This window comes from Aquarana catesbeiana, linkage group LG06 (assembly GCF_042186555.1).
Source record: "Aquarana catesbeiana isolate 2022-GZ linkage group LG06, ASM4218655v1, whole genome shotgun sequence".
NCBI lineage: Eukaryota > Metazoa > Chordata > Amphibia > Anura > Ranidae > Aquarana > Aquarana catesbeiana.
In genome coordinates this window covers 236,093,528-236,118,373 of record NC_133329.1, presented here as the reverse complement: position 1 = coordinate 236,118,373, position 24,846 = coordinate 236,093,528, and the positions used below count along the sequence as shown (strand labels likewise).

Genomic DNA, 24,846 nt, shown 5'->3' with positions numbered 1-24,846 from the left:
TTCTCTTCCTTGCCTAGATGCTGACATGCCCTTTAAAAAAATTTAAATTGCCGTAATTACCTTTTATTTTTCTATTCTTCTTTGCACTTCCTGGTTCTCCTCCCATGGGAGTAGGCGTGTTTCTAGCCTCTCCCAGACTCCGCACAGTCTCCTGGGAGCTAGTCTCAGGCTTCCCAGGATGCCACTGAGCATGTGCGGGAACGAGCGGTGAATGCTGGGAGCACAGCATTCACCGCATCCAGGAAATAAATGCTTGTGGGCTTCAAATGCCCACAATGAAGATGGAAACCGCCTGCAGTGAATAATATAAGTTATTCTTTCCGACGAAATCTGACACAGGCGGACATATTACACACAATATGTGAGTATGTAATGCTGAGAAGATAAGTTTGTGAATTAACTAAAAAAAAAAAAAAAAAAAAAAAAGATAGATAGGTGGACCCCGCTTTAAAGTGGAAATTAAAGTTCTGCTGTAACAAACAGGCTTTTTATTTCCTCCAATGGGTGAGTATAAGGTTCCTTTAATTCCACTTTATTGATAAAGCATATCAACATGAACCATCTGTATAGACATACCCGAGCCTTTTCATGTTCAGCTTTAATCTGAGCATCTATCTCCTCTGGACTTGTATACTGCCTCACCCGACCTTTGTGACCGCCTTTTCTTCCTGCACAAAACACGATTTAAGTGTTAAAACAAACAACAAATATACATATTCACCTGTAGCATAAATAGACATAACAGGAGAGTAATTAAACAGCATATAGCATCAACACTTAGGCAGGTGTTAGGAGATATCCTAAAAAAGACAGGTGTATTTTTAGAAAAACTATTAATACAACCCCTGTCCCAACCTAAACTACAAGAACACTCTCTTCACAGTTTCTGCCTCCATTGCTGTTCATAGCCCATCCAAAGAAAAACTTAACAGCAGGCCGCATCTGACCCATAGACTTGTAAGGATCTGTATACCTAGTAGGGGTGCAACGGATCGTCACCGATCTGTGTCCCGAACGGATGAACCTGTTCGGATCGGCACATATGCGCTCCGCGGAGCGCGCCACTGCCTCAGCCTTAGGAAAGGCCGCGGCTTCGGCTTAGCTACGGAGCGGCGGCCATCTTGGTACACCCGGCAGCCGTTTACCATGTGATCGCTCCTTCAAATGACAGAGCGATCACTTGTAAACAAACCGGCGTCATATCATGACACCGGTTCCTCTCTCCCCTCTGTGTACTGATCTGTACAATGGAGGGGAGAGATCGGATGGTAGCAGCGCTGTGGGCTGGATCTGTAGTGCCCACAGCACTGCTCTGTGAAATTGCAGTCACATCCATGGATCCATCCATCCATGCTCAGCCATCCCTCCATACTCTGCAATACTCTGCCAAATACAGTGGGGGGAGTCTGTGGATATTACAGCAATGGGGGAGATTGTGGATATTATTACAGTGGGGGAGATTGTGGATATTATTACAGTGGGGGAGATTGTGGATATTATTACAGTGGGGGAGATTTTTTTTTTGTTGATCTGAAAATGATTCGAACAGTGACTCCTGATCTGAGGAACGATCCGAACCGTGAATTTTTTGATCCGTTGCACCCCTAATACCCAGCCTCAATCTACATATCGTACAGCCTTCAGAGCAGCCAAATAGGTGCAGAATACAGGGTGCTGAAATACAATTTACTGTACTCCATACTTTAGAGTGCTGCAGCATGAACATCTACCTGTACTAGAAGCTCTAGGCTCTTATTTACTACCTAAACTTTGACTGTGTTTCTGAACAATACATCTAACAAACAGAATACACTACAGACAGGTGACAACCCAATTTCTTGGCTGAGCTTTTAAAATTCAAGCCCACTCAGAGCAATTGATTAGCATTATTTCCTCTGTCCAACTAGCATAGGTATGTCCCAGGAAGATGTGCAGTCTCACCACAAAACAAAACACTCATCTCCCCCACAAGACTGGCTGACCATATCTACAAACCTCCCAGAAATGAAATCAATAAGTAAAAGCTCCTAAACTGTATACTTGACGGTGCCTGAGTAAATATTAAAACCATTGCATAAGAATTACAGCAGGGCAACCAGCATTTTCCAGAATGAGATGTCAGCAATGGCAGTCTCCACTGTTTCCTTTAAAGTGGAATGGGGAAAAATTAAAAGCAGTCAGCTGTTTATGTTTCCTTTTTTGGGAGATTCACTTGAATTTTTCTGCCCTGGTGATTGGTGTCACTGAGACAAAGTGAGGGGAGCTCTAAAATGAAAGCTTCGCCACCATTAAAAGGCTGGCATGCTTCCAAGATTTCTTGCAATAGAAAGTAATATAAGAGCTAAGATTTCAGTGCCTTGGTTGGAAAATTTGAAGAGGAGTTTCTCCACAATGCTTACAGCTACAGAGGTGAATGAGGACTTATTTACATATTCTGAACAAGCAGAAGGATTTTAAAACATTTTAGTGTGTATAGCCTGGGCACAGATTAAACCATGATCCTTAAACAGCACCTTAACTCAAATGATGCACTAGGCATCACTGTACTCCCCCTACTCCACATTAAAGGAGAAGTAGGGCCAACCCTCTATTGGCCATACTTCTCCCGAGGGCCACAGAAGTGCACTTAGTTCTGTACTCCTGTGACCCAGATTCAGCCAACAGTGCCCTAAAGTCCACTGCTGGCTGACATCACAGAACCGGTCCAACCTCTGCAGGGATCCAAACAATAACGTCGGGATCGGCCCAAATGCCGGACTGGCAGCTGGCTCAGCCTCTCGGTGTACCGCTGAGAGCCTGAGCCAGTTGCTACCGCCCGCACAGACCGATGCTCCACTGGGTGCTGGAGGGAGAGAGGTGGTGACTGACTCTCTGCTCAGAATGCAAGTGAGTACTGAATGATCAGTGGTCTTCAATCACTCCGTTCTTGGTGTAGAGTCACGTGTCAAACACAAGGCCTGCAGGCTAAATCCAGACCTCCAGGACATTTCACCCCGCACCTCTCCTGCCCCCACAATACAGTCGACAGCAGAAAGAAGGGCAGAACTCCTACAGATCTTGCGCCTCTCTGTGCAGCTGCAGCACCTCCTCGTCTCCGCCTCACCTGGTCTCAGCATTCAGCAGACTCTGGCAGCCGACTCCAGCCCTCCTCCTGATCCTGGACTTTGATTCCTAGCTTCTTCCTGGCAGCAGCACATGGTAAAAGGGGTGTGCTGTGATGTAAGGGAGGGTGGAGTGACTCTTGACATCTGATGTAAAGGGTAAGGGGAGGGGGGAGTGTCCTGGCCATCTAGCCTTTCAGATATAACCGGCCCTTTGAGGGTGACCATAAGGCTGATGCAGCCCATGATGAAATGGACTTTGACACCCCTGGTGTAGTACATCGGTGCTGCAGCCATCTAGGTGAATAGTTATTATTTTTTTTTTTTTACCATTCTCGCACTTCCCTTTAAACAAAAACACTCTGGCATTATTCCTGAAATCCCTTCGAGACTTGGACCGGCTTTGTGATGTCAGACAACAGCGGACTTTACCCCACAGGAAAAATATAGCCAAAAGTGATTTAGCCCTACTTTTCCTTTAATGATGTGTGCAAGCTCCCTCAGCCCGCAGGATAAGGGAAACACAACTGCTGGTGGGCGGAGCCAGATGCTTGAACTCAGAATTGTCAGTTGGGCACTTGGTGACCTCACGTAAAAGGATGGTGGCATAGGACCATTGTACCTGGGCAGTGGATTGCAGCAAGACTACACTGGATCCGCTGGGCAAGTAAGTATCCCAATCTAGGTCAACCCAACAAAACAGGTGAGGGGGAAAAAAAACCCACACCAGCAGTCAGTGCATATGCTAGTTTTTAAGATGGTGGCATTGAAGAGGGGCAGGGGAGACCTTTCAGTCGGTGGTTTAGTTCTGCTTCAAAATCCATCTAAGACTTCTGTGCCCACGGGGTGACAACACTGCGGTGCGATTTCATTACAGAATGAACAGCGTTGTCACCTTGTTAAAGGAATTGGAGAAATAAAAGCTCTAGTGTCAGGATGAACAGGGAATATGACTATATTACAGGATGGGAGACAAGATCTTATGGGGTAATTCATTTGACTGGTTTCAGGTCCAAACCACAAAGCAAAGCCCCCCTAGAAAACAATGTCTGGTTCCAGGTCCACCCTGGGAATGACATATGACTTGTGGATCAGGAGAGATCGCAGTGTATCCGCCACCTGGAAGCGGCCTGCACTCTGCTATCAAGTAATGTGATCTCCCCACACTGCTCCTCTGTATTGTGGCGCCATGAACTTTGTGTATTCTTCCTGTCTCCCGCCTGTGTCCCCGCTTCCCCTCCCCCGATCACATCCAAACACAATCACCCCAGAGGCCTCCTCCTGCCACCCAGCCCACCGTTTACCGGACAATTCTCACCTCCTTTCGGCATGATAACACAAGTCAGATCGCTGCCTCTACCTCTCCCCCCACCAACTTGATGGGCACGCGGCTCAGGGCCCCCAAACTAATGGCAGTCCGCCGCGCCTTCAGCGAAAAAGTCATTATTCACACCCTTACTAATTCTCAAGATGAATTTTTATATTTATACACGGTACTCTCCTCCTGTCTAAGGACAAGCCAAAATAAACTACCTGATAATAAGGCCAAGATACTAAATAATAATTGTATTTTTAGACAGGCACTGCATTGGACAGCATGTCTGACGCAACGGACCCCATCCTGCCGGATGTCTAACATGCCAGGACCGTCCTATTACCACCATAGACTTGTTGTATGAGCACTGTATGGGGGACCCGGCCAGGGAAAGGCGGGCGGGGGTTTAAATGACATCATTAGTAAAGTAAGGGAATCCGGGAAGGACCCCGGCGGCGTGGTGATGTCATCAGTCAGCGTTTACACGGAAGTGGTGAGTAGCGTTTCCGGGTCATAGAGCTGTGTGTGGAGAGCTGGGAGTTCGGGCTGTTTGTACTGCGCTGTGTTCAGGTATTGTGCTCTTCTACAAATATCTAATAAAAGTGTACCTGTGGTTTGTTCTCCTATGTGAGCCATTGCCTTTCATCACAGCGCATTTATCTGTGACACCATCCTCGCCTGTATTATACTCTATGGGGGAGGGGGAATGTGTATGGCAACCAATTATATTATGTCTTTCATTTTCAACGTTTAGCAGGCTGAAGCTAGTAGCTGATTGGTTGTGATGCACAGCTCCTCCAGATTCTGTATGTGACAGTTCTAAATTCACAAATTCAGCAGCATTCACTACAATGGGGGGGGGGGGGGGGGGCAAATCAATAAATGCCACAAAAAAATGGCTGAATCCAAAGAAACAAGCGCTGCTCCAAAGATGAGATAGGTGCTGGCCTGAAGATCTCCACTACTTATTAAAGTAGGTGTTCAGTCACTAAGGTTAATCTACTCCCAGCCCCTTTCTAAGCTTATTCTATGTACCCTGTAAGGAAAAGATATACTTACCTGTGCAGAGGGTGATCCGGTCACATGATCTCCCCAGAAGCAGTTTAGTGAAGAGGAGAGATCACCGGCAACAGTTGCCATGCCTGGGTGATGACGTCACCCGTGGGCTTACTATGGGGCATCTGTTGTCGGCTACCCCTTTTCTACACTGGAGCTAGAGCTGGAAACCGGACCGGAGCAACTTCAGAATAGGTAAATATGGACATCTTTCCTTTCCAGGGTAGATAGAATAGACTTAGAATGAAGGCGGGAATGGATTTTAGCTTGGTTAGGTTTTGACTGCAATTACACTTTATTATGATGCTCAGCTCATGAGTGAATGGGGCCTTACTTTGTGTGATGTGCGAAACATTTTGTCATTATTTAAATATTTGAACTTCAGGTAAATAGCTAAGTAACTTATGACATACAAGGTGGTATCAAAAAGTTTCAAAACTTAGGGTCCTTTCACACGGGACGGATCCGAGATGATCCGCCCCGTGAACATCCGCTTGCTCAGCGGGGATTGCTACGTGGATCCCCACTGTGGAGGGTCCGTTCAGGTCCGCCTAAAAAAAAGAGGCCACACGAACGATCCGTTCAGGTCCGCCTGTCAGTTTTTTAGGCGGACCTGAACGGACCCTCCATAGACCTCTATGGAGCATCGGATGTCAGCGGTGACATGTCCGCTGACATCCGACCCGCTCCGATCCGAAAAAGTGTAACGGAGGAAAAACCTACTTTTCCATCCGTTATCGGATCGGGTGACGACGGACTCTACGGTCCGTCATCATCCGATCCCCCATAGGGGAGAGCGGCGCTCTGACAGGTCCATCGCTGCACAGTGTGCAGCGACGGACCTGTCATCTGCCTGCTCAGCGGGGATCCACGGAGCGATCCCCGCTGAGCAAGCGGATGTTCATGGGGCGGATCATCTCGGATCCGTCCTGTGTGAAAGGACCCTAACTCTGTTTATAAGAAAGAACTTCATTTATCTACATTTACACACTGTCGCCTTCAAAATAGTCCCATTGCACAGCAATACAGCGCTCCCAGCGTTCCTGCCACTTCTGGAATGTGTCCCTAAAGAGGAAGTAAACTCTCCTTGTGTGTTTGTAGCTATAGGTGCTGTAAATATCTCCTAAACTTTTACCATTCAGGAGATGTTTACTGTATACTGCGCCGATTACGTCATCGCGCTCTAAAGGACCGGCCGCCTATGCCGTTTTTCTGGGCCTGTGCTGTGACCGAGAGTGACATCATCGCGGGTCTGGCCAATCACAGCGCTGGAGCCCATGAACCCGGAAGAAACACCGGCGAATGTGTCAGCGGCGTGCAGACGCCGCTGTAGGAATTTGTTCTAAGAAGGTAAGTATTTCATAATGAGCTAGTATGCGATGCATACAACCAGGCTAGAGGGCAAGCTAAAAATTGAAATGCAATGTGGAAATAAGTATGATTTTACATTTTGACTCTATATACTCTTTTTAAGGCGGAGCTCCACCCAAAAGGGGAGGCTCTGCTTGTCTGCACCGCAGACCCACGTCCAGGTAAGATCGCCATTGGCAATCTCCAAGCATTTCTGGCCCCTCCTTCGACACACTGTGATCTGGAGTGACAAGGCCAAAATAAAGTTTTATGGTCACAGTCATAAGCGCTGTGTTTGGAGAGCGGTCAACAATACCTATACTCTCTTGTATTTGGGTGTACCTTTTGAACCATATTGTTTATTTATGCTTTTTTTACAGACATTGGTGCACTCGCCCCTAAAGATGTGGTAGGAAACGTGCGTTGGGCTAATTTTGATGCACCATTTCCCTTTTAGATGGTTTTATTTTCATCCACTCCCAAGCTACCCCACCATGCGGCTTTTCAAGCGATTATTTACTATGGACTATTGTCTGATACCTCAATATGTCATCTTCAAGTTGCTATGATTGTTTTTATGAATATCTGGTCAATAATATGTGATTACTATGCCAATTTACCATGTATGTGCTCATATTGTCATGTCATGTTTTTTAATGATTAAAACATGTCTTGTTACATTGACTCCCCTTTTAGCCATGCTAGATCTACCTCAAACCCCCCCTTTTTTTTCTTGCATATAGATAGGGATGGAGCTGTGTGATTCCACACACCTCATTTAAAGTCCCAAATAACCCCCCACCCTCTCTTTTTTGTTCTTGTTGAGAAATCAACCAATGGCTCCAGCACCAAGGCAAAAAAGAAGGGTGAAAGGGTGCACCCCTGTCTCGTGCTGTTTCTGATCGGGAATCGAGAGGAGAAGACTCCATTCACCTTAACCTGTGCACTGGGAGAAGACTACAAGGCCATGATCGATGTCAGCATACGCGGTCCCAGCCCAAGGGTCTCTAGCACCGCTTTCAGATAGGACCAATCGACACAATTGAAAGGTTTTTTTGCGTCCATCAATAAGATTATATAGAGCCAAGGATCGTGGCAGGTACAGGCCCAGTGAATAAGTTGGATTGCTCTAAGAGAGTTGTCCCTAGCTTCCCTACCTGTAATAAAACCCGCTTGGTCTGAGTGAATGATAAGGGGCATATAATGTTTCAGCCTGTTAGCTAAAATTTTAGCCAGAATTTTAACAAGCTTAGGAGGGAGATGGGGCGATGGCTCTGGAGGACGGTGGGGTCCTTGCCCTCTTTCGGAAGCACGGAGATGTGAACCAACAGCGCCTCTGGGGGAATAGAATTGCCCCCCGCTATGGAGTTAAAATAGTTACACATAGGTGCTGCTAGAAGGGAGAAGAAAACCTTGTACGCCTTGGTGGACCCATTGGGCAAGGACTTCACTGTTTCCTCGATCTCAGCAAGAGTGATCAGCAGCTCCAAAGTGGAACACTGATCCTCCATCAGGGGAGGGACAATATTCCTGAAGGCCATCGATCTGGTCGCCTGCGCATCGGGGGGGGGGGAGGTAAACCAGAGTCTAAGTTATGTAATTTAGCGTAATAATCCCGGAACCCTGAGGCAATTTTAGAAGACTGTACCATCATTTCTCCAGAGGAGGAGTGAAGCTTTTGTACATACGCCTGGGCATGCTTTTTTCGGAGTGCCCTTGAAAACATACGACTGCACTTATTACCATGTTCATAATATTTGAGAGAGTTATCTAAACTGTTTACAGGCTTGGCGGTCCAGCAAATGCAAGAATAGCTCCCTTATTTCGGTCAGTTTCTTTAGTGCCTCAGGGTCTCTGCTACTTTTTATGCTGGAGTTCTTCTTTTTGAAGGGCATCCAGTACCCTTTTGAAAGTCTGCCCGACGTGCTGTTTTGAGCCCAACTCCCCCCTAAACACTGCCTTATGGCTCTCCCACACAATGCCCTCACTAAGGCCATCTGTGGCATTTTCCTTGAAGTAGTGAGATAAAACGTCCGTTACCCCCCACCACTACTGCAGTATCATCCAGCAGATTTTTGTTCATCCTCCATGTTCAGACCCTATGGGTGCCTGATAGCAGGGTGAAAGCAATCGTGACCGGAGCATGATCCGAAATAGTAATATTGCCAATGGACGCCGCCTGCAGGAGCTCGAGGGCAGTGCGGCCCACATACGGTGCCTTGAAAAAGTATTCATACCCCTTGGTATTTTCCACAATTTGTCATGTTACAACCAAAAAACGTAAATGTATTTTATGTGATAGACCAACACAAAGTGGCACATAATTGTGAAGTGGAAGGAAAATGATACATGGTTTTCAACTTTTTTTTTTTTTTTTTTCTTTTTTTTTACAAATATGTGAAAAGTGTGGCATGCATTTGTATTCAGCCCCCTTTACGCTAATACCCCTAACTAGAATTAAGTGTAACTAATTGCCTTCAGAAGTCACCTAATTAGTAACTAGAGTCCACACCTGTGTGTAATTTTAATCTCAGGATAAATACAGCTGTTCTGTGAAGCCCTTAGAGGTTTGTTAGAGAACCAAAGTGAACAAACAGCATCATGAAGGCCAAGAAACACCAGACAGGTCACGGATAAAGTTGTGGAGAAGTTTAAAGCAGGGTTAGGTTATAAAAAAAAAAATCCCAAGCTTTGAAAATCTCAAGGAGCACTGCTCAATCCATCATCTGAAAATGGAAAGAGTATGGCACAACTGCAAACCTAAACTGACAGGCCGGGCAAGGAGAACATTAATCAGAAAAGCAGCCAAGAGGCCCATGATAACTCTGGAGGAGCTTTAAAGATCCACAGCTCAGGTGGGAGAATCTGTCCACAGGACAACTATTAGTCGTGCACTTCAAAAATCTGGCCTTTATGGAAGAGTGGCAAGAAAGCCATTTTGAAAGAAAGCCATAAGAAGTCCCATTTGCAGTTTGCGAGAAGCCATGTGGGGGACACAGCAAACATGTGAAAGAAGGTGCTCTGATCAGATAAGACCAAAATGTAACTTTCTGGCCTAAAAGCAAAACGCTATGTGTGTCGGAAAATGAACACATCACCCTAAACACACCATCCCCACCGTGAAATATGGTAGTGGCAGCATCATGTTGTGGGTATGCTTTTCTTCAGCAGGAACAGGGAAGCTGGTCAGAGTTGATGGGGAGATGGATGAAGCAGAATACAGGGCAATCTTAGAAGAAAACCTGTATAGAGTCTGCAAAAGACTTGAGACTGGGGCGGAAGTTCACCTTCCAGCAGGACAACGACCCTAAACATACAGCCAGAGCTACAATGGAATGGTTTAGATCAAAGCATATTTATGTGTTGGAATGGCCCAGTCAAAGTCTAGACCTAAATGCAATTGACAATCTGTGGCAAGACTTGAAAATTGCTGTTCATAGACGCTCTCCATCCAATCTGACAGAGCTTGACCTATTTTACAAAGAAGAATGGGCAAAATGTCACTCTAGATGTGCAAAGCTGGTAGAGACATTCCCAAAAAGACTTGCTGCTGTAATTGCAAAAGGTGGTTCTACAAAGTATTGACTCAGGGGGGCTGAATACAAATGCACACCAAACTTTTCAGATATTTATTTGTAAAAAAAAAAAAGAAAATGAAAACCATTTCCACTTCACAATTATTTGCCACTTTGTGTCGGTCTATCACATAAAATACATTTACATTTTTGGTTGTAACATGACAAAATGTGGAAAAATTTCTAGGGGTAAGAATACTTTTTTCAAGGCACTGTACATATGGTCTGTGCAGGTGTATACGTCATGTACTTTGGAGTAGTAGCTAAAATCTCGACCTGAGGGGTGGAGTACTCTCCAGCTATCCATCAAAAGGTGGGACTGAAGGGTCCTGGGGAAATGCTTGAGGAAAGCATAAGAGTGCGAGGGTCTGGTATAGGACGTGTCAAGTAAGGGTTCAGGGCTAACGTTAAAATCGCCCCCAAGGACCAGGAGACCCTCTTTTAAATTCTGCCGATTGCTCCAGGGCTGTATCTAATGAAGGTGAGTTGGTTAGTATTGGGGGCATAGATCGTGGCAAACTTATACAATTGTCCAGCAATGCTGCCTTTCAGGAAAACGTACCAACCCAGGGGATCTACTCTATTCCCAGTGGGCTGAAAGGGGCAGGATTTGTGGATCGCAATAGCAGTCCCCCTAGATTTGGATACTGGGGAAGTGCTAAGAAACCACTGACTGTAGAGGTGAGTGGGTAGCTTAGGCATTAAATGGGGAGTAAAATGGGTCTCCTGCAAGAAAAGCACCTGCGCCCCAGACCTTTTTAGTTCCCACCACAACTTGCTACGTTTGCCCAGGGAACAAAGGCCCTGGAAATTGTAGGAGATTACCGTTAGAGTAGCCATGGAAAATCTAGAGGACGGGTAGTGTGCCAAATGCGTCGGTGTGGGCGATGATGTAGAAGGCCACTCCTGGGAGAAAAGAGAGGAGGAGAAATAGAACAAACCTGTAAAGTTATCAGTAAAAGCATAATAGACATAACAGTATGATAAAGACCATAGTAATGTTCTAAACATCTGTGGGTCACGTTTTGGGGCCCCACCCCCTAGGGGAAGAGGTCCCAAGCCATGACCCAGAGTCCCAGTAGGGATCTGTACCCAATAAAGGCTGGCCTACGGGGGGAAGATAAGGAATCTGAGTCTCCTTCAACGGTATCTATCAAGATGCCATAGGTGAGGGAGATGGAGGAATCCTATATCAATAATACCTGCCTGTAGGCTGCGGTTTAAGCCAGGCAAGGTAAGGCCAGGGTATTCATAGCACAAACCTAGACAGCATCAGCAATAAATGACAGAAAACAAAAACATAATCCAGGTGGGTCTGCATACGTTGTGGGTAGCTCTAGACTCCACCGGAGGTTGTTTCTGCAATATTTAAAATAATTCAAGAGCAGACCTGGTTACCCCAGGGGGGTCATAGGCAAAACAGCAGGGTCACCTCCACGACAAAAAAGATTCGACCATGACAGCAGTGAAAACTCGCCCCGTTAGTCTCTGGAGGTAGAGGAACCTGGCAAGGAACCAGATGGAGGACGTTGCCAATCCTTTTTACGACTTCTGCGTTTAGCAGGTAACCATGGTTGGGGTGGTCAGATGTTTGCGGAATCTGTTCATCCAATCCAAGAGTGAATAAGAAGTTGGTGTGTAGGGTCACAGGTTTGCCTTCTTTGGTTACTTTAGAAAAAAAGGGGAAACGCCATTGGTATGGCAGACCAGCGTCTTTAACAGGAGCCAGAAGGGGATGGAGTGCCCTGCGTTGCATGAGGATGCGCCTGGAGATATCTTAATAGAAGGATAAGTGTGCTGGGCAGAAAAAAATGTCTTTAATGTTACCATGTTTATGAGTGCATTGCGTTTGAGCATAAATGCATTATAGTATTAATTATTCTAGCCGTTGAAATAAGTTTACGCGAATATGCGTGTATTTTCTGCTCAAAAGCTCCACTTGGAACGAGCCATTACTGCCGTTTTTTTTTTTTTGTTTTTTTTTGTTTTTTTTTTTTTTCTATTTTTCTGCCTGTAAACATTTTTTTTTACAAAGCTGCAAAGATTTTTAATATCCACTGGGTCCCTTTTTAAATAGGCTATTTTCTGGAAAAGGTGAACTTGGCATTTAAAGTTTGAATTTATGTACAATCTGAGCTTATTAAAATGTTTGTGTGTGTTTCCTTTTTCTTTCCCTAACTGTGTCCTTTTTGTTTTTTTAAATATTATTTTTATTCATTTTAAATACAATGCAAAATACCTTTACAACAAAAGGCATATAAATGCAAAAAGCAAACAATTCTACCGTCAAAAAGGGCAGATAGTCAACCTTCCTCAGTCACCAATACCCCTTTTTAGTCCTTATCCCTCTGTCTAAAAGGCCTCGGTCATCTGCATAGGCATGAATGCATCTATAGAATAGTGTGTAGGCATAGAAGTATAGGACGTAGGCAAAGATGGGAGACTTATGCCCTGTACACACGATAGGATTTTCCGACAACAAAATCCTTCCCCCCCCCCCCCCCCGACGGATGTTGGCTCAAACTTGTCTTGCATACACACGGTCACACAAAGTTGGTCGGAAATTCCGAACGCCAAGAACAGAGTGACGTACAACACGTACGACGAGCAGAGAAAAATGAAATTCAATAGCCAGTGTGGCTCTTCTGCTTGATTCCAAGCATGCATGGAACTTTGTGCGTCCGAATTGTGTACACACGATCAGAATTTAGGACAACGGATTTTGTTGTCGGAAAATTTGAGAACCAGCTCTCAAATTTTGTGTGACGGAAATTCAGATGGAAAATGTCCGATGGAGTCTACACACGGTCGGAATTTCCAACAACAAGCTCCCATAGAATATTTTCCGTCTGAAAATCCTATTGTGTGTACGGGGCAATAGTCTTAAGGGCCAGTGGTTGTATGGTTGAGATTAACATGAGGAACAGGTAGGATGGTTTATAGAATTTTATAGGTGGGGGGGGGGGGGGGGGGGTTCTGGAAAGGGCAGGAGAGGGAGGGGAAATAGGTTAAAGATAGGTAGGCATAGTCAGGAAAAGGGTATAGGGGAGGGTGGGGGTCTTGGGCCCTCTTCTGACCATCACCACCTTTTTAAATTAGTCAAAGGGAAGCAGTTAGGAAATTGGTAAGCAGTTGTGAAATTCCTGAAAGCCATGGAAGACAGTCCAAGTGGCCCAGATCTTGGTGAAGGATTTAAAGCACCAGGTGAAGTTCCATGTGATCCGATTTAGTGGTATTGGTAGGTGGATAGAGTGAATGCCAAACAGTGCAGGCTGCTGTAAGGAAGTGACGAAAGGGCTCAGGAGCAAAGAAAGTAAGACCATTTTGGACTCGTTGGGGACAATGATCCTAGTGATCTTGGTGTGGAGATCTAAGATCATATCCCAAAATGTCTTAATAGGAGCACAGGACGACCATGTATGATGCCGGGGTGAGGGGTGGCGACTGACTTCTCCAACAAAGGTCAGGGACAAAGGGGTTAGATGGAGTTGTGTATGTGAGGGCATCGGTGTCATCTAGTAAGGCTCTTGAAATTAGTTTCTAAGGCCTTAAGCAGCGTACATAGAGCGGAATGTCCGACAAAAAAAAGTCTGACGGAAGCTTTTCATCGTCTATTCCGATCGTGTGTGTGCCTCATTGGACTTTTTTTTTCGAAAATTCTGATGGACCTAGAAATGGAACATGTTCTAAATATTTCCGACGGAACCAATTCCTATCGGGAAAACCGCTCGGCTATATGCTGTTCCAACGGACCAAAAAGCATGCTCTGAAGCAAGTACGAGGCGGAAGCTATTGGCTACTGGCTATTGAACTTCCTTTTTCTAATCCCGTCGAAAGTGTTGTACATCACCGCGTTCTTGACGGTCGGACTTTGGTTTGACCGTGTGTAGGCAAGACCGCTTGAATGGAATTCCGTCAGAGAAGACTTTGGAGTTTATTCCGACGGCAAAACCGGTCGTGTGTACGCGGCATAATTTGCCAAGGAGATTTTGTGTGTTAGGATAAAGGCTTTGTCCCAGCCCTCTGTATGGAAAGTGTGCCAAGTTTGCTTGACCATTTAGTCAGGAAGGGCCTTAACATCCTCCTTCCAGTTCTAGACATTCATTCACTTTTCCCCTGTTCACATAACATGTTAGACTTTGTGCAAACAATGCAAGTGATGCGGATGCAGTGATCTCTCCCACTGCAAAATATTGTGTTCTGACAGCTTGGACTCTCCCGGTCTGTTGAACAAACAGCAGTACACGCCAGTCAGCCGGTTACTGCTGAACCCGCTAGTTTTCAGTACATGTATACCCAGCTTTAGACCCAAAGCCCATGCAGTGCTGGAGCTACTCTCCCTGACTCTACTAGTCACTGTATTTCCCCCTCCCCTTTATTTCTTGTTAAAGGTAAGGGTCATGTTTACCAGCCCTGACAAATTATTAGTAACTCCAGAAAATGCAAACCTCTTTTAACCTTTTTACATTTCCAATCATATTGACAATTTTTCAGCATTACTGTACACATGGCATTAAGGCAGGGGGGTAACTGCAATATGTACACATTATTTTCCTTTTTTGACCCACTTTCCCAGTTTTGACCCACTTTCCATTCACTATTGTGTACACTTCCATTGTGTAAGCCTTCTTTGTTTTTCTTATTTCTGGATGTGTGCAAACCTCTCCTGTCTTATTCTTTTTAATTTTTTGTGATGATTATTATGGTTTCTTCAGAAGTCTACGAATTATTTTTCTGAGCTGTAAAATAAGATTTTTCTTTTTTTCTTTTCTATCGCTTTCGAATGAACTTCTATTCACTGCTGCTTCCTTTCTTTATTATACTAACCTCTTTGATCATGTTTCCACCATCTTTTTTTCAGACTGCTTTTATTAGGCTTTACATTCTTTTTATTTTTTTTTTTTTATTTTCTCTCTCCTGGATATTTTATTTACCATACTGCTTTTATTCATAAGGTAATCTATACTAGCTTGATTACTCGCTCTTTCTTCTGAACGTTTTGACTTGGCCTCATTCCATTTTTCTATTGCTTCTTACACTTGTGCATTTGTCCTTTCTGTAAAGTTTAATAACAAAATACTTTTTTCAGCTAAGCCTATTGTTCATAATCTGCTATATTTGCCATATTTCTTTTTCAATATTTACATTTTCTGTTTGCATAAACCTCTAAGGCCCCTTTCACACTGGGGCGGTAGGGGGCGTCGGCGGTAAAACAGCGCTATTTTTAGCGCTGTTTCACAGCAGTATTCGGCCGCTAGCGGTGCGGTTTTAACCCCCCGCTGGCGGGCGAAAAAGGGTTAAAACCACTTGTATAGCGCGGCTATAGCCGCGCTGTCCCATTGATTTCAATCACTTCACCGCTCCAGAGATGCGGCTGACAGGAGATTTTTTCTTCTCCTGCCAGCGCACCACTTCAGTGTGAAAGCCCTCGGGCTTTCACACTGAACAAACAGCGGAGGCTGTTTTGGGGCGGTTTGCAGGCGGTATTTTTAGCGCAATAACGCCTGCAAACCGCCCCAGTGTGAAAGGGGCCTAAGACCCCTTTCACACTGGGGTGTTTTTCAGGCTCTTTAGCGTTAAAAAAAGCACCTGAAAGAAGCCTCCTCTGCAATCTCAATGTGAAAGCCTGAGCCCTTTCACACTGCCAGCGCCCGATAAACGCTGGTAAAGCGCCGCTTAAGACCCTTTTCACACTGGGGCGTTTTTGAGGCGTTTTTCGGGCGCTGGCAGTTTGAAAGGGCTCGGGCCATCAGCACACCCAACACGGTGGCAAAAACATGAAAGTGCTGCAAAGAAGCTGCTTGCAGGACTTTTTTTGACACTCTGCCAGCGCAGCGCCCCAGTGTGAAAGCACTCGGGCTTTCACATTGGGATTGCAGATGAGGCTTCTTTCAGGCGCTTTATTTAATGCTACAGCGCTGAAAAATGCCCCAGTGTGAAAGGGGTCTAAATGTTTTCAGAGCCTACATGATTGGCACCCCTGCCTGCCTAATCTGTCATACAGGTTTCAATTCTTCTAACATCATTCTAGGTCATGGTGTTCCAGCCAAACTCCTCACAAAAAAATCTATACTGATTTGTCTGTTTCAAAACTCTCCCATGCTTGTGACAAGCACAGTGGTGCTGACAGTTTAGAGCCCGTTACTTGGAGCAGTAAGCATTTTTTCTTTTTTTCCTTTTTGAGTGATGTGGTCCCATACATTTTATGTACACAGGAACATAGTGGCAAGAGGGCAAGGAAGTAACTATTTGAAGCTCCTATGCCATCAGTATTGTTAAATTCTTCAACTGTTTCATCATTTTGTCAACATTATTATTTACATTCAGCGTTCTAACAGTACACATATGCTAAAGCTGGCCATACATGGATCGCAACCCGTTTCAGCAGGGACGAATTTCATTCCATGTGTGGCCACTGCAGTTGAACATAACCAATCGACTTCTGTTCAATGCCGTGTAGGATAAAAGCTGCAGGCAATAGGCTGCAGCGCTGATCTATGTATCCTGATGGCAGGAGAGTCTTCGTGCTGTCAGAATGCAATAGCGCAGCAGGGAGGATTTCACCACCTCAAATGTGTGAAGCGGGGAATCGGTGCAGTGTGTATGTATATATGTATATATGTATGTATGTATATATATATATATATATTCTATTATAATATAAAGAAAGCTTCCTCCAATCCATACCAGGCCTTTGGGGGGAGCCTCTCACGCCAGAAGAAAAAAAATAATGGTGTGAGGTCCCTCTCAATTCATACCAGATCCTTATCCAAGCATGCAGCCTGGCAAGTCAAAAAAGGTGGGGGATGAAACCCCCACAGGCTTCCGACACATATATATATATATATATATATATATATATATATATATATATATATATATATATATATATATATATATATATATATATATATATATATATATATATATATATATATATATATATATATATATATATTCCCTTTAAGTGATGGGGAAGCAGCAGGTCTTGTATTCTGGGGGGGGGTCTTGCGCTGTGTGTGTGTAAATGGCAGAACTGAGATATATGTAGTGAGCCACCCTTTTAATAAGCTCATGGTATTGCTGGGTACTAAAGTTAGCACATTGGATTAACCAGTAGATTAGTTAGCTGTCTACTTTTTGTAATTTTTATTCTATTTGGAGAAATCATTGTAGTTAATGGTCGCTTAGTCTTTACTTCTTGGGTACATGTACATGAGAGCACAAGACAAGCCTCTATCTGGGAACATATAAAACACGCACAAGAGGTCGCAACTTCTCATGCATTACCACCATGCAATTTTTTTTTTTTTTATTCAGATAAAGGTTTATTAAATGACTCGCACATCAATTACAAGATCACATAAGAGTTTACACAATCCAGAGCCATCACATAAGGGTCAAAAGTAGGTTACACAATAAGTCATAGTAACATTCACAGAAAAGCATTGAGAAGGCATAATGGGGGCACCTAATCGCACAATGCCTTCTCCAAAGACTAATGGCTGGTACACACTATAAGAAAATCGGGCGAACATTTTTGTCCGCGGCATGATGGTACGATTTTCTGATAGTGTGTACACAACTTTCGACAGCCGATTCCGAACAAAAATATCCAAAGGAACAAATGCCAAAGTTTTTCTCATATGGGAACAGAATGAACAATTTTCATTTATTATGTACAATTTTTGTGCAAGAAATAGCAGATACGAAAGACTGCGCATTATCAGAAACAACAAATAACAAAAAAAAGCCTTTGTCATATGAGAGTTTTCGTACATTGTTTCTGTCCTCGGTTCCCCACTTGCTGTGAAACATTGAGGAAAACCGGCCGATCGTTCATCCGATTTTCTCATAGTGTGTATGGGGCTTTAGAGTTCATCCAACCACCTTAGAAAGAAGCATACCACCATGCAATTTATTGAGTCCCAATAGACAAATGGATATATGCAGAAGTGATTTAAACAGCAGGCATGCATCAAACAAACTTCAGCCCTGGGCGATGAGTCCCATCTTAAGACCACCTGGTAGAAAAGCTAACACGTTTTGGGAGTCATGCTTCTTTCCTCAGAGCTAACTGTTAGCCCTGAGAAAGGGATCTTGACTCCCGAAACAGTTGACTGGAGATTTCCCAATCTGAGGAGGTCTGCACCTGAAGAAGCATGTGCACCCAAGTACCTTTTTTGGAGCTCCTTGGTATGAGCACTGGAATGTTTTGGTGGTTGAGCATCTGGGAACATACAGTATACTATACCTTGAATATCACCTTTTAGTACATGTTGTGCTTTCTAAACTATGTATTCGCTGCCACCGATTTTACCAGATTGGTATTGTCTCGAGCACCCTTTTCAGAATTTCATCCTATTTTAGCATTTCCTATACTTCATATTGAGAATATAGTGTTTCATTTAAAATGTGTTCAAAAGTAAATTAAACAGAAGTCTAATGTTTCACAGGTAGTTGGACCAATGCCGAAAGTAAAGCGAAGCAGGAAACCTCCTCCAGATGGATGGGAGCTGATAGAACCTACATTGGATGAGCTTGATCAGAAAATGAGAGAAGGTAAGAAGGTGGCATACCTCTGTGTAGTTATTACATTCCCCAAAGTAAGGAGGAGCAGGAACTCCATCACGCTGTATAAAGTGCTAACTATAGCCCAGTCACAGTATGTTTATTTGTACATAACACACACTTTGGAAAAAAAAAAATTATATATTCCAATTTCCTGAAGTACTTAAATCAGGGAAATATCCCATTTATGGCTACTAGATGGCGCTGACGATCTTAACCACTTCATTACCGCCCTATAGCAGTTTTACTGCTACAGGGTGGCCGCTGTGCGCATGAGCGTGTGTGTGTATATATACATGACCCCGCACTTCCAGGTAGCATGTGCAAATGCGCGATACCAGCGGCTCGCTCTCGCTGTGATTATGCACCGCGGGAGCCGATCAGCAGGTACCGCAGTCTCTATGTCCGCCGGCACCCACTGATGATTCATTAGAGGCAGAACGGCAGTCTGCCTATGTAAATGAGGCAGATTGCTGTTCTGTCAGTAGGGAAGGCATGGATGCTGTGTTCCTGCAAAGCATTGACATAAATCTATGCCTTCCCCTAGTAAAAGCACCTCCCACACAGTACACAAACACTGGCTAGTAACACATTTAACCCTTTGCTTGCCCCTGATGTTAACCCCTTTCCAGCCAGTTTCATTAGTACAGTGACATTGCATATTTTTTAGCATGGATCACTGTATTGGTGTCATTGGTTCCCAAAAAAGATGTCTGTGTCCGATTTTTGTCCACCTCAATATCGCAGTACCACTATAAGTCGCTGATTGCCGCCATAACTAGTAAAAAATAAATAAAAATTCTCTAAATATATCCCATAGTTTGTAGTCCTTTTGCTAAAACCAATCAATATACATTTATTTTTTTACCAAAAATATGTAGCGGAATATGCCTAAATTGATTAAGAAATTAGATTTTTACCTTTTTTATTGTATGTTTTATAGCAGAAAGTAAATATTCTTTTTTTTTTTATTATTTTAAAATTGTCCAGTCTTTTTTTTTTCTTTATAGCACCAATGTATTTGGGTACAGTGCCACACGACACGGCAATTGTCAGTTAAAGTAACGCAGTGCCGTATTGCAAAAAAATGGCCTGGTCGGGGTAGGGGATTAAAGTGATTGTAAAGGCTCTGTCATTTAAAAAAAAAAAAAAAAAAAGACATATCATACTTACCTCCACTGTGCAGCTCAATTTGCACAGAGGGGCCCCGAACATCCTCTTCTGGGGTCCCTCGGCGGCTCCTCCCTGCATCAGAAAACTCCCTATGAGAAGCGCTTTCCTGGGGGGGTTACTTTGCAGGCGCGCTCCCGAGTCCAGCATTTGCATCTTCCCAGTGTAATAATTAGGATCTGTTTAGCATTTATACAAGATTGACGCATAGCTGATATTATATCATTATTTAGTAATAGTAGAAAGCTTGATCTTGGAAACTACATCAATAAGCCTGACTTTGTAAAAACTCTAATAACTAGGCATGAATTTAGGTAGCTTAAATGGTATGATGAGGGGTGGCTGCACTCTGTTTTTTCCTGTAAGCCGTCACTAATGGAAACTGTAGTTATGTAAGGGGTTAGCAGAGGAAACCACAGTGTGCGGCGAAGACAGGCTTCCAACACTCCTGGAAGTGTTAAATATGTAGATTCGTCAGGGGGCCATAACTCTTGAACAAAGCAAAGATGAGAGGAATGGGCAACAGAATAGGTCTTTTAGGAGATAATGCTTTTTGGTATTTTTTTTTTTTTCTCTGCAACAGAGTTTTAAGAGAGATTTAAATATTACTACAGACCCCTGATGCAGGAAACTTTGTCTTTTCTCTGCTTCGGCCCGCTCACAGCTTACTCCGAGTTCTTGGCATCGTCATGAGTTGTGTAAGTGGCAGCTACAGAGTATAATGAGTGTCCACATCATACTCTGTGAACAGCTGCCCCATGATCAGGGAATGGCAGTCTGTATATTAGGAGGGTTTATAGGCAGACAAGAGGAAAAAAAAAAAAAAATTTTTTTTAGTAGCTCCCCATCAAAATATTTACTTGAGCCTGAGTCTCTCTACTATCTCGGTTGATTGAGACTACCGGGAGCCATTCGCTCCAGCTCTCAGTTAAAACCTGTGAGTGGAGGGTGGGGTCGAGCTGGGCTGTGTGTCTGACTAGACGCAAACAGCGTGGCTCTGGATTGGACACATACACAGGTGCCTCCAAAGGGGAACCAGCTTACCACAGGGGCACTCAGCGGGGAATGAGCAGGAGTGCCGATGTGGGACTCCAGAAGAAGAGGAGGAAGAGATTGGGGCCGCTCTGTGCAAAACAATTACACAGAGCAGGTAAGTATAACATGTTTTTGTTTTAATAAAGAAAAAGTAAAGCTTTACATTTACTTTCACAGAAAGTTGGATCAGTAGCAAAAAAAGGAATTTGGAGTTTAAAAATACAAACTTTGTTAAAAAAAAAAAAAAGAGTTTAGTGTTACTTTAGTTATTCATTTTAGTGATGGTATTAGGGTGTGCCAGAGTTGAGAGGAATACTAAATTGGTAATATTTGCTTTCCTTTGCATTATACTAGAATTCGCAATACTATTCTTTTATGGCCGAACAGTTTTAGTTATATTTAACAAAATTGTGTTTTTCGTTTATTCTTCAGCTGAGACCGAGCCTCATGAAGGAAAGAGGAAAGTGGAATCTCTGTGGCCAATATTCCGTATTCATCATCAAAAAACTCGTTATATATTTGACCTCTTTTACAAGAGAAAAGCTATAAGCAGAGGTAAAATGTTTTCTTTTTTTAAGGTATATTCTTGATGAATAATAAAGTTTAGCATTGTTTATTTTTGGGGAAAATAACCATGGAATTGAGTTTGGAAGTGTAAATCAATCATTATGATTAACCTGGTGGAGATGCCACAGAACTACCTGTAAGTTGTAAGAATCAAGTGAGTGTTTCAGCCCACTGGTGTCCAGCAAGTAAATCAATTATTCCTTTTAGCAGAATAGAATTTGAAAGTAATATTAAAGTCTTTTAGTTTAGCGCATTGAGCACAATAAAATAAGTATTCACTAGTATACTATGGGGGTTATTTACTAAAGGCAAATCCACTTTGCACTGCAAGTGCACTTGAAAATGCACTGATATTGCACTTGGAAGGGCAGTCACTGTAGATCCGAGGGGGACATGCAAGGAAAATCAGCGTTTTAGCTTGCGCATGATTGGATAATAAAATCGACAGAGCTTCACCTCATTTCAGATCTTCCCCTCAGATTTACAGCGATCTACAGCGACTGCACTTACAAGTGCACTTGTAGTGCAAAGTGGATTTGCCTCTAGTAAATCAACCCCTATTTGTTAACATTTTTATCCGGCACTTGCCATTTACAAGTTTCAATGTTGCCTCTGCTCTCTCTGTTGCTTCCGGTCTTCATGAGAGAGTGAACAATGGACAGTGCAGTCTTCAGTCAGTTTGTTAGCTTAGTGAAGAAAGTGGCAAGTAGGAGGAAGCAGCAGTAATGTGACTTGCTATCCTAGGCTATGGGGCTGTGTGTTTCTATTGATGTACACAGTGTAGGGAGACCCAACTCTATTCCCTGCATGCAAGGATGGCTGCCAGAGAAAGGAGTCACCCTGAAACTGGAAACAGTGTTAATGGCACATGCTTAAACTGGAGTATAGGCAAGGATTAAAAGATAAAGAAGCTGCTTACCCAGCAAGTCATTTAAATCCGCTGCAGAAAGTGCTGAGAGTTTAATATGACTTTAATGTTTGGCAAAGCAAGAAAAATGAAAATGTCCTCCATCATGTGAAGGTCTGTGAATGAAGGTTAAATTCTGGGTTTAAACATGGTATGTAAATCTGCAGCATTGGGCATTGCAATATATGTTAAATAAAATACACTATTTCATTATGGTTGTTCAGTTTACTTTGTAGTTTAAAATATTTGTCTTCAAAAAAGCGCCCTTGTTATGATGGGTTGTTATATCTAAACTATCCTTTGAAAAGCACTCTGAAAAAGGATCATATAGCGCTGGGGTAGACAACCTTTCAGAGGGTGAGTACTAACCGCGATCCACCCGTCAGCTGCCCACGGTCGACGGGTAGATCACAATCGACAGGTTCCCAACCCACGATCTAGCAGTATCTAGACACTTCTCCCTGTATGCTAGGTCATTCTGATCAGGCAAAGCGCCAAAACTTCTGAGAATGACAGTGGTTACCCACCCCTACTGGCTCCCACGTATTCCTATTGGTCAGTGTGACATCATAGGGTTGTGCCAAGAGAATTTGTGGGTAGGGGGCTGCGGCGATGTCGCGCACAACCAAGAAGCATGGTTTCCCCATTAAGAGCAGCCATGTGTTTGTGTGTAGGGAAGGCCATGACGTCTGGTTGCGCTTGCACATTTTAAAAAAATTTTTATGTCACTAAAATCATGTAATTTCTTGTCCTATTTTTGTTCTGTACACTTTGAATAATAACAAAATATAAAGTATTAATTGTGCCTCTTTGTGTTTTTTTTTTTTTTTTTTTTAAGAATTGTATGATTATTGTATCAGAGAAGGGTATGCTGACAAGAATCTTATTGCAAAATGGAAGAAACAAGGGTATGAGAACTTGTGCTGCTTACGTTGCATACAGACCAGAGATACAAATTTTGGAACCAACTGCATTTGTCGAGTCCCCAAGAGCAAGCTTGAAGTGGTAAGAACTTTGTCCTGTTAACATTTTCCCTGGAACTTTTCATTTTATTTTAAAATGCTTTAAGGAATATTTGTTTTCTTGGAAAAAAAAGGGGTGTAAGTGGCGCTGCCAATTATTGGTGCTTAATTAAACAACCGTGTGCAAACTAAAATCTATCCTTCCTTTTGATAAAACACTTTTACAAAGTACATTATTGAATCTACCAACAGTGAGGAAAGGGTGTGCCAACCTTATTGTAATGCACTCTCACAAGTGAAAAACGATTCAAATGTGTAAATGGATAAATTCCCCTCAATAGTATTAAAGTGCTATAGTGCAAAATACATAAATGCGTGCATACCACGGGAAAAAAATTACCATCCAAAAATATAAATAACATATACATAAATGTCTACAATTAAAAATTCATATGTCCAACTCCATATAAAGTCCTCCAGGTGACTGGTGCTTTAATATTCATGCACGGCAGGTGAACAAGTGAGGTCACTTGTGCTTCCTTCTCCAAAACTGCACTCCCCAAATGGCTAAACCCCTACAGGGGCTAGAAGGCACCTTAATTAGATGTTCCAGGTCTCTTGTATGGCGTCTGGTATCTCTTCCACCTCTTCACTGTGTGCTCATGTAAGTGGGTGTGCTGACATAGGGGTGGATGGACACAGGCAAACCTCATAGCGGGAATCCTTCAAGCATTTTTTTAATAAAATAAGCCAAAAACACACTTCTATTTGTGAGGAAGTAAAATGGCATACAATACTCGATGTGTCCGGGACGTCTTGCGTACCATGAACTGGAAATGACGCTGTAAGCCCTGCTTTATGCGTTTTGTCAGTGACATCATAAGGAGAGGCAGCTGTATGAGAACAGATTACAGGAGTGCAGAACGAGCTGCACTACGGTGACGGTGATAAAAATGAAAGAATTCAGATTTTATAGGTGTAAAATAAAAATTATATTTATTATTATTATTATTATGTTTTCCATGCTAGAATTACTTTGTTCATAAAGTTGTAAAATAAATTTTTCTTTGTTTTAGGGGAGAATCATTGAGTGCACACATTGTGGCTGCAGAGGATGCTCTGGATAAAGACCTGTTTTTTTATTTTTTATTTTTTTTTCATTTATAGTGTTATTTTAAAATGGTAATTGTTTGTTCCAGATTCAATGTTCTGTTTAATAAACTTGATGTCCACCTTT

The 24,846-nt window shown here is 43.2% G+C and overlaps 2 protein-coding genes across 5 annotated transcripts in view; one reads left to right on the top strand and one right to left on the bottom strand.

Annotated features, from left to right (window-relative positions):
- The window catches only part of PDAP1 (PDGFA associated protein 1), a 23,396-nt gene extending 18,818 nt beyond the window's left edge, over window positions 1-4,578 (bottom strand). Inside the window, exons 1-2 of the mRNA XM_073633085.1 lie at window positions 4,420-4,578; window positions 577-668 (exon numbers count right to left, since the gene is read on the bottom strand). Of these exons, the coding sequence (XP_073489186.1) occupies window positions 577-668; window positions 4,420-4,432 (105 nt within the window). The 5' untranslated portion in view covers window positions 4,433-4,578. The remainder of the gene's footprint in view (window positions 1-576; window positions 669-4,419) is intronic.
- On the top strand, window positions 3,638-24,846 carry BUD31 (BUD31 homolog). 4 transcript variants are annotated; one of them, XM_073633088.1, is made up of 6 exons: window positions 4,902-4,986; window positions 6,947-7,004; window positions 18,854-18,959; window positions 21,606-21,728; window positions 23,486-23,652; window positions 24,686-24,846. In XM_073633088.1, exons 3-6 carry the CDS (start codon window positions 18,866-18,868, stop codon window positions 24,734-24,736), a joined length of 435 nt encoding a protein of 144 aa, XP_073489189.1. In that variant the 5' UTR covers window positions 4,902-4,986; window positions 6,947-7,004; window positions 18,854-18,865; the 3' UTR covers window positions 24,737-24,846. The 4 variants fall into 4 exon arrangements, with proteins under 4 accessions (XP_073489190.1, XP_073489187.1, XP_073489188.1 ...); XM_073633089.1 differs by lacking the exons at window positions 4,902-4,986; window positions 6,947-7,004 and adding an exon at window positions 3,638-3,768; XM_073633086.1 differs by lacking the exon at window positions 6,947-7,004 and having other exon boundaries at window positions 4,722-4,909.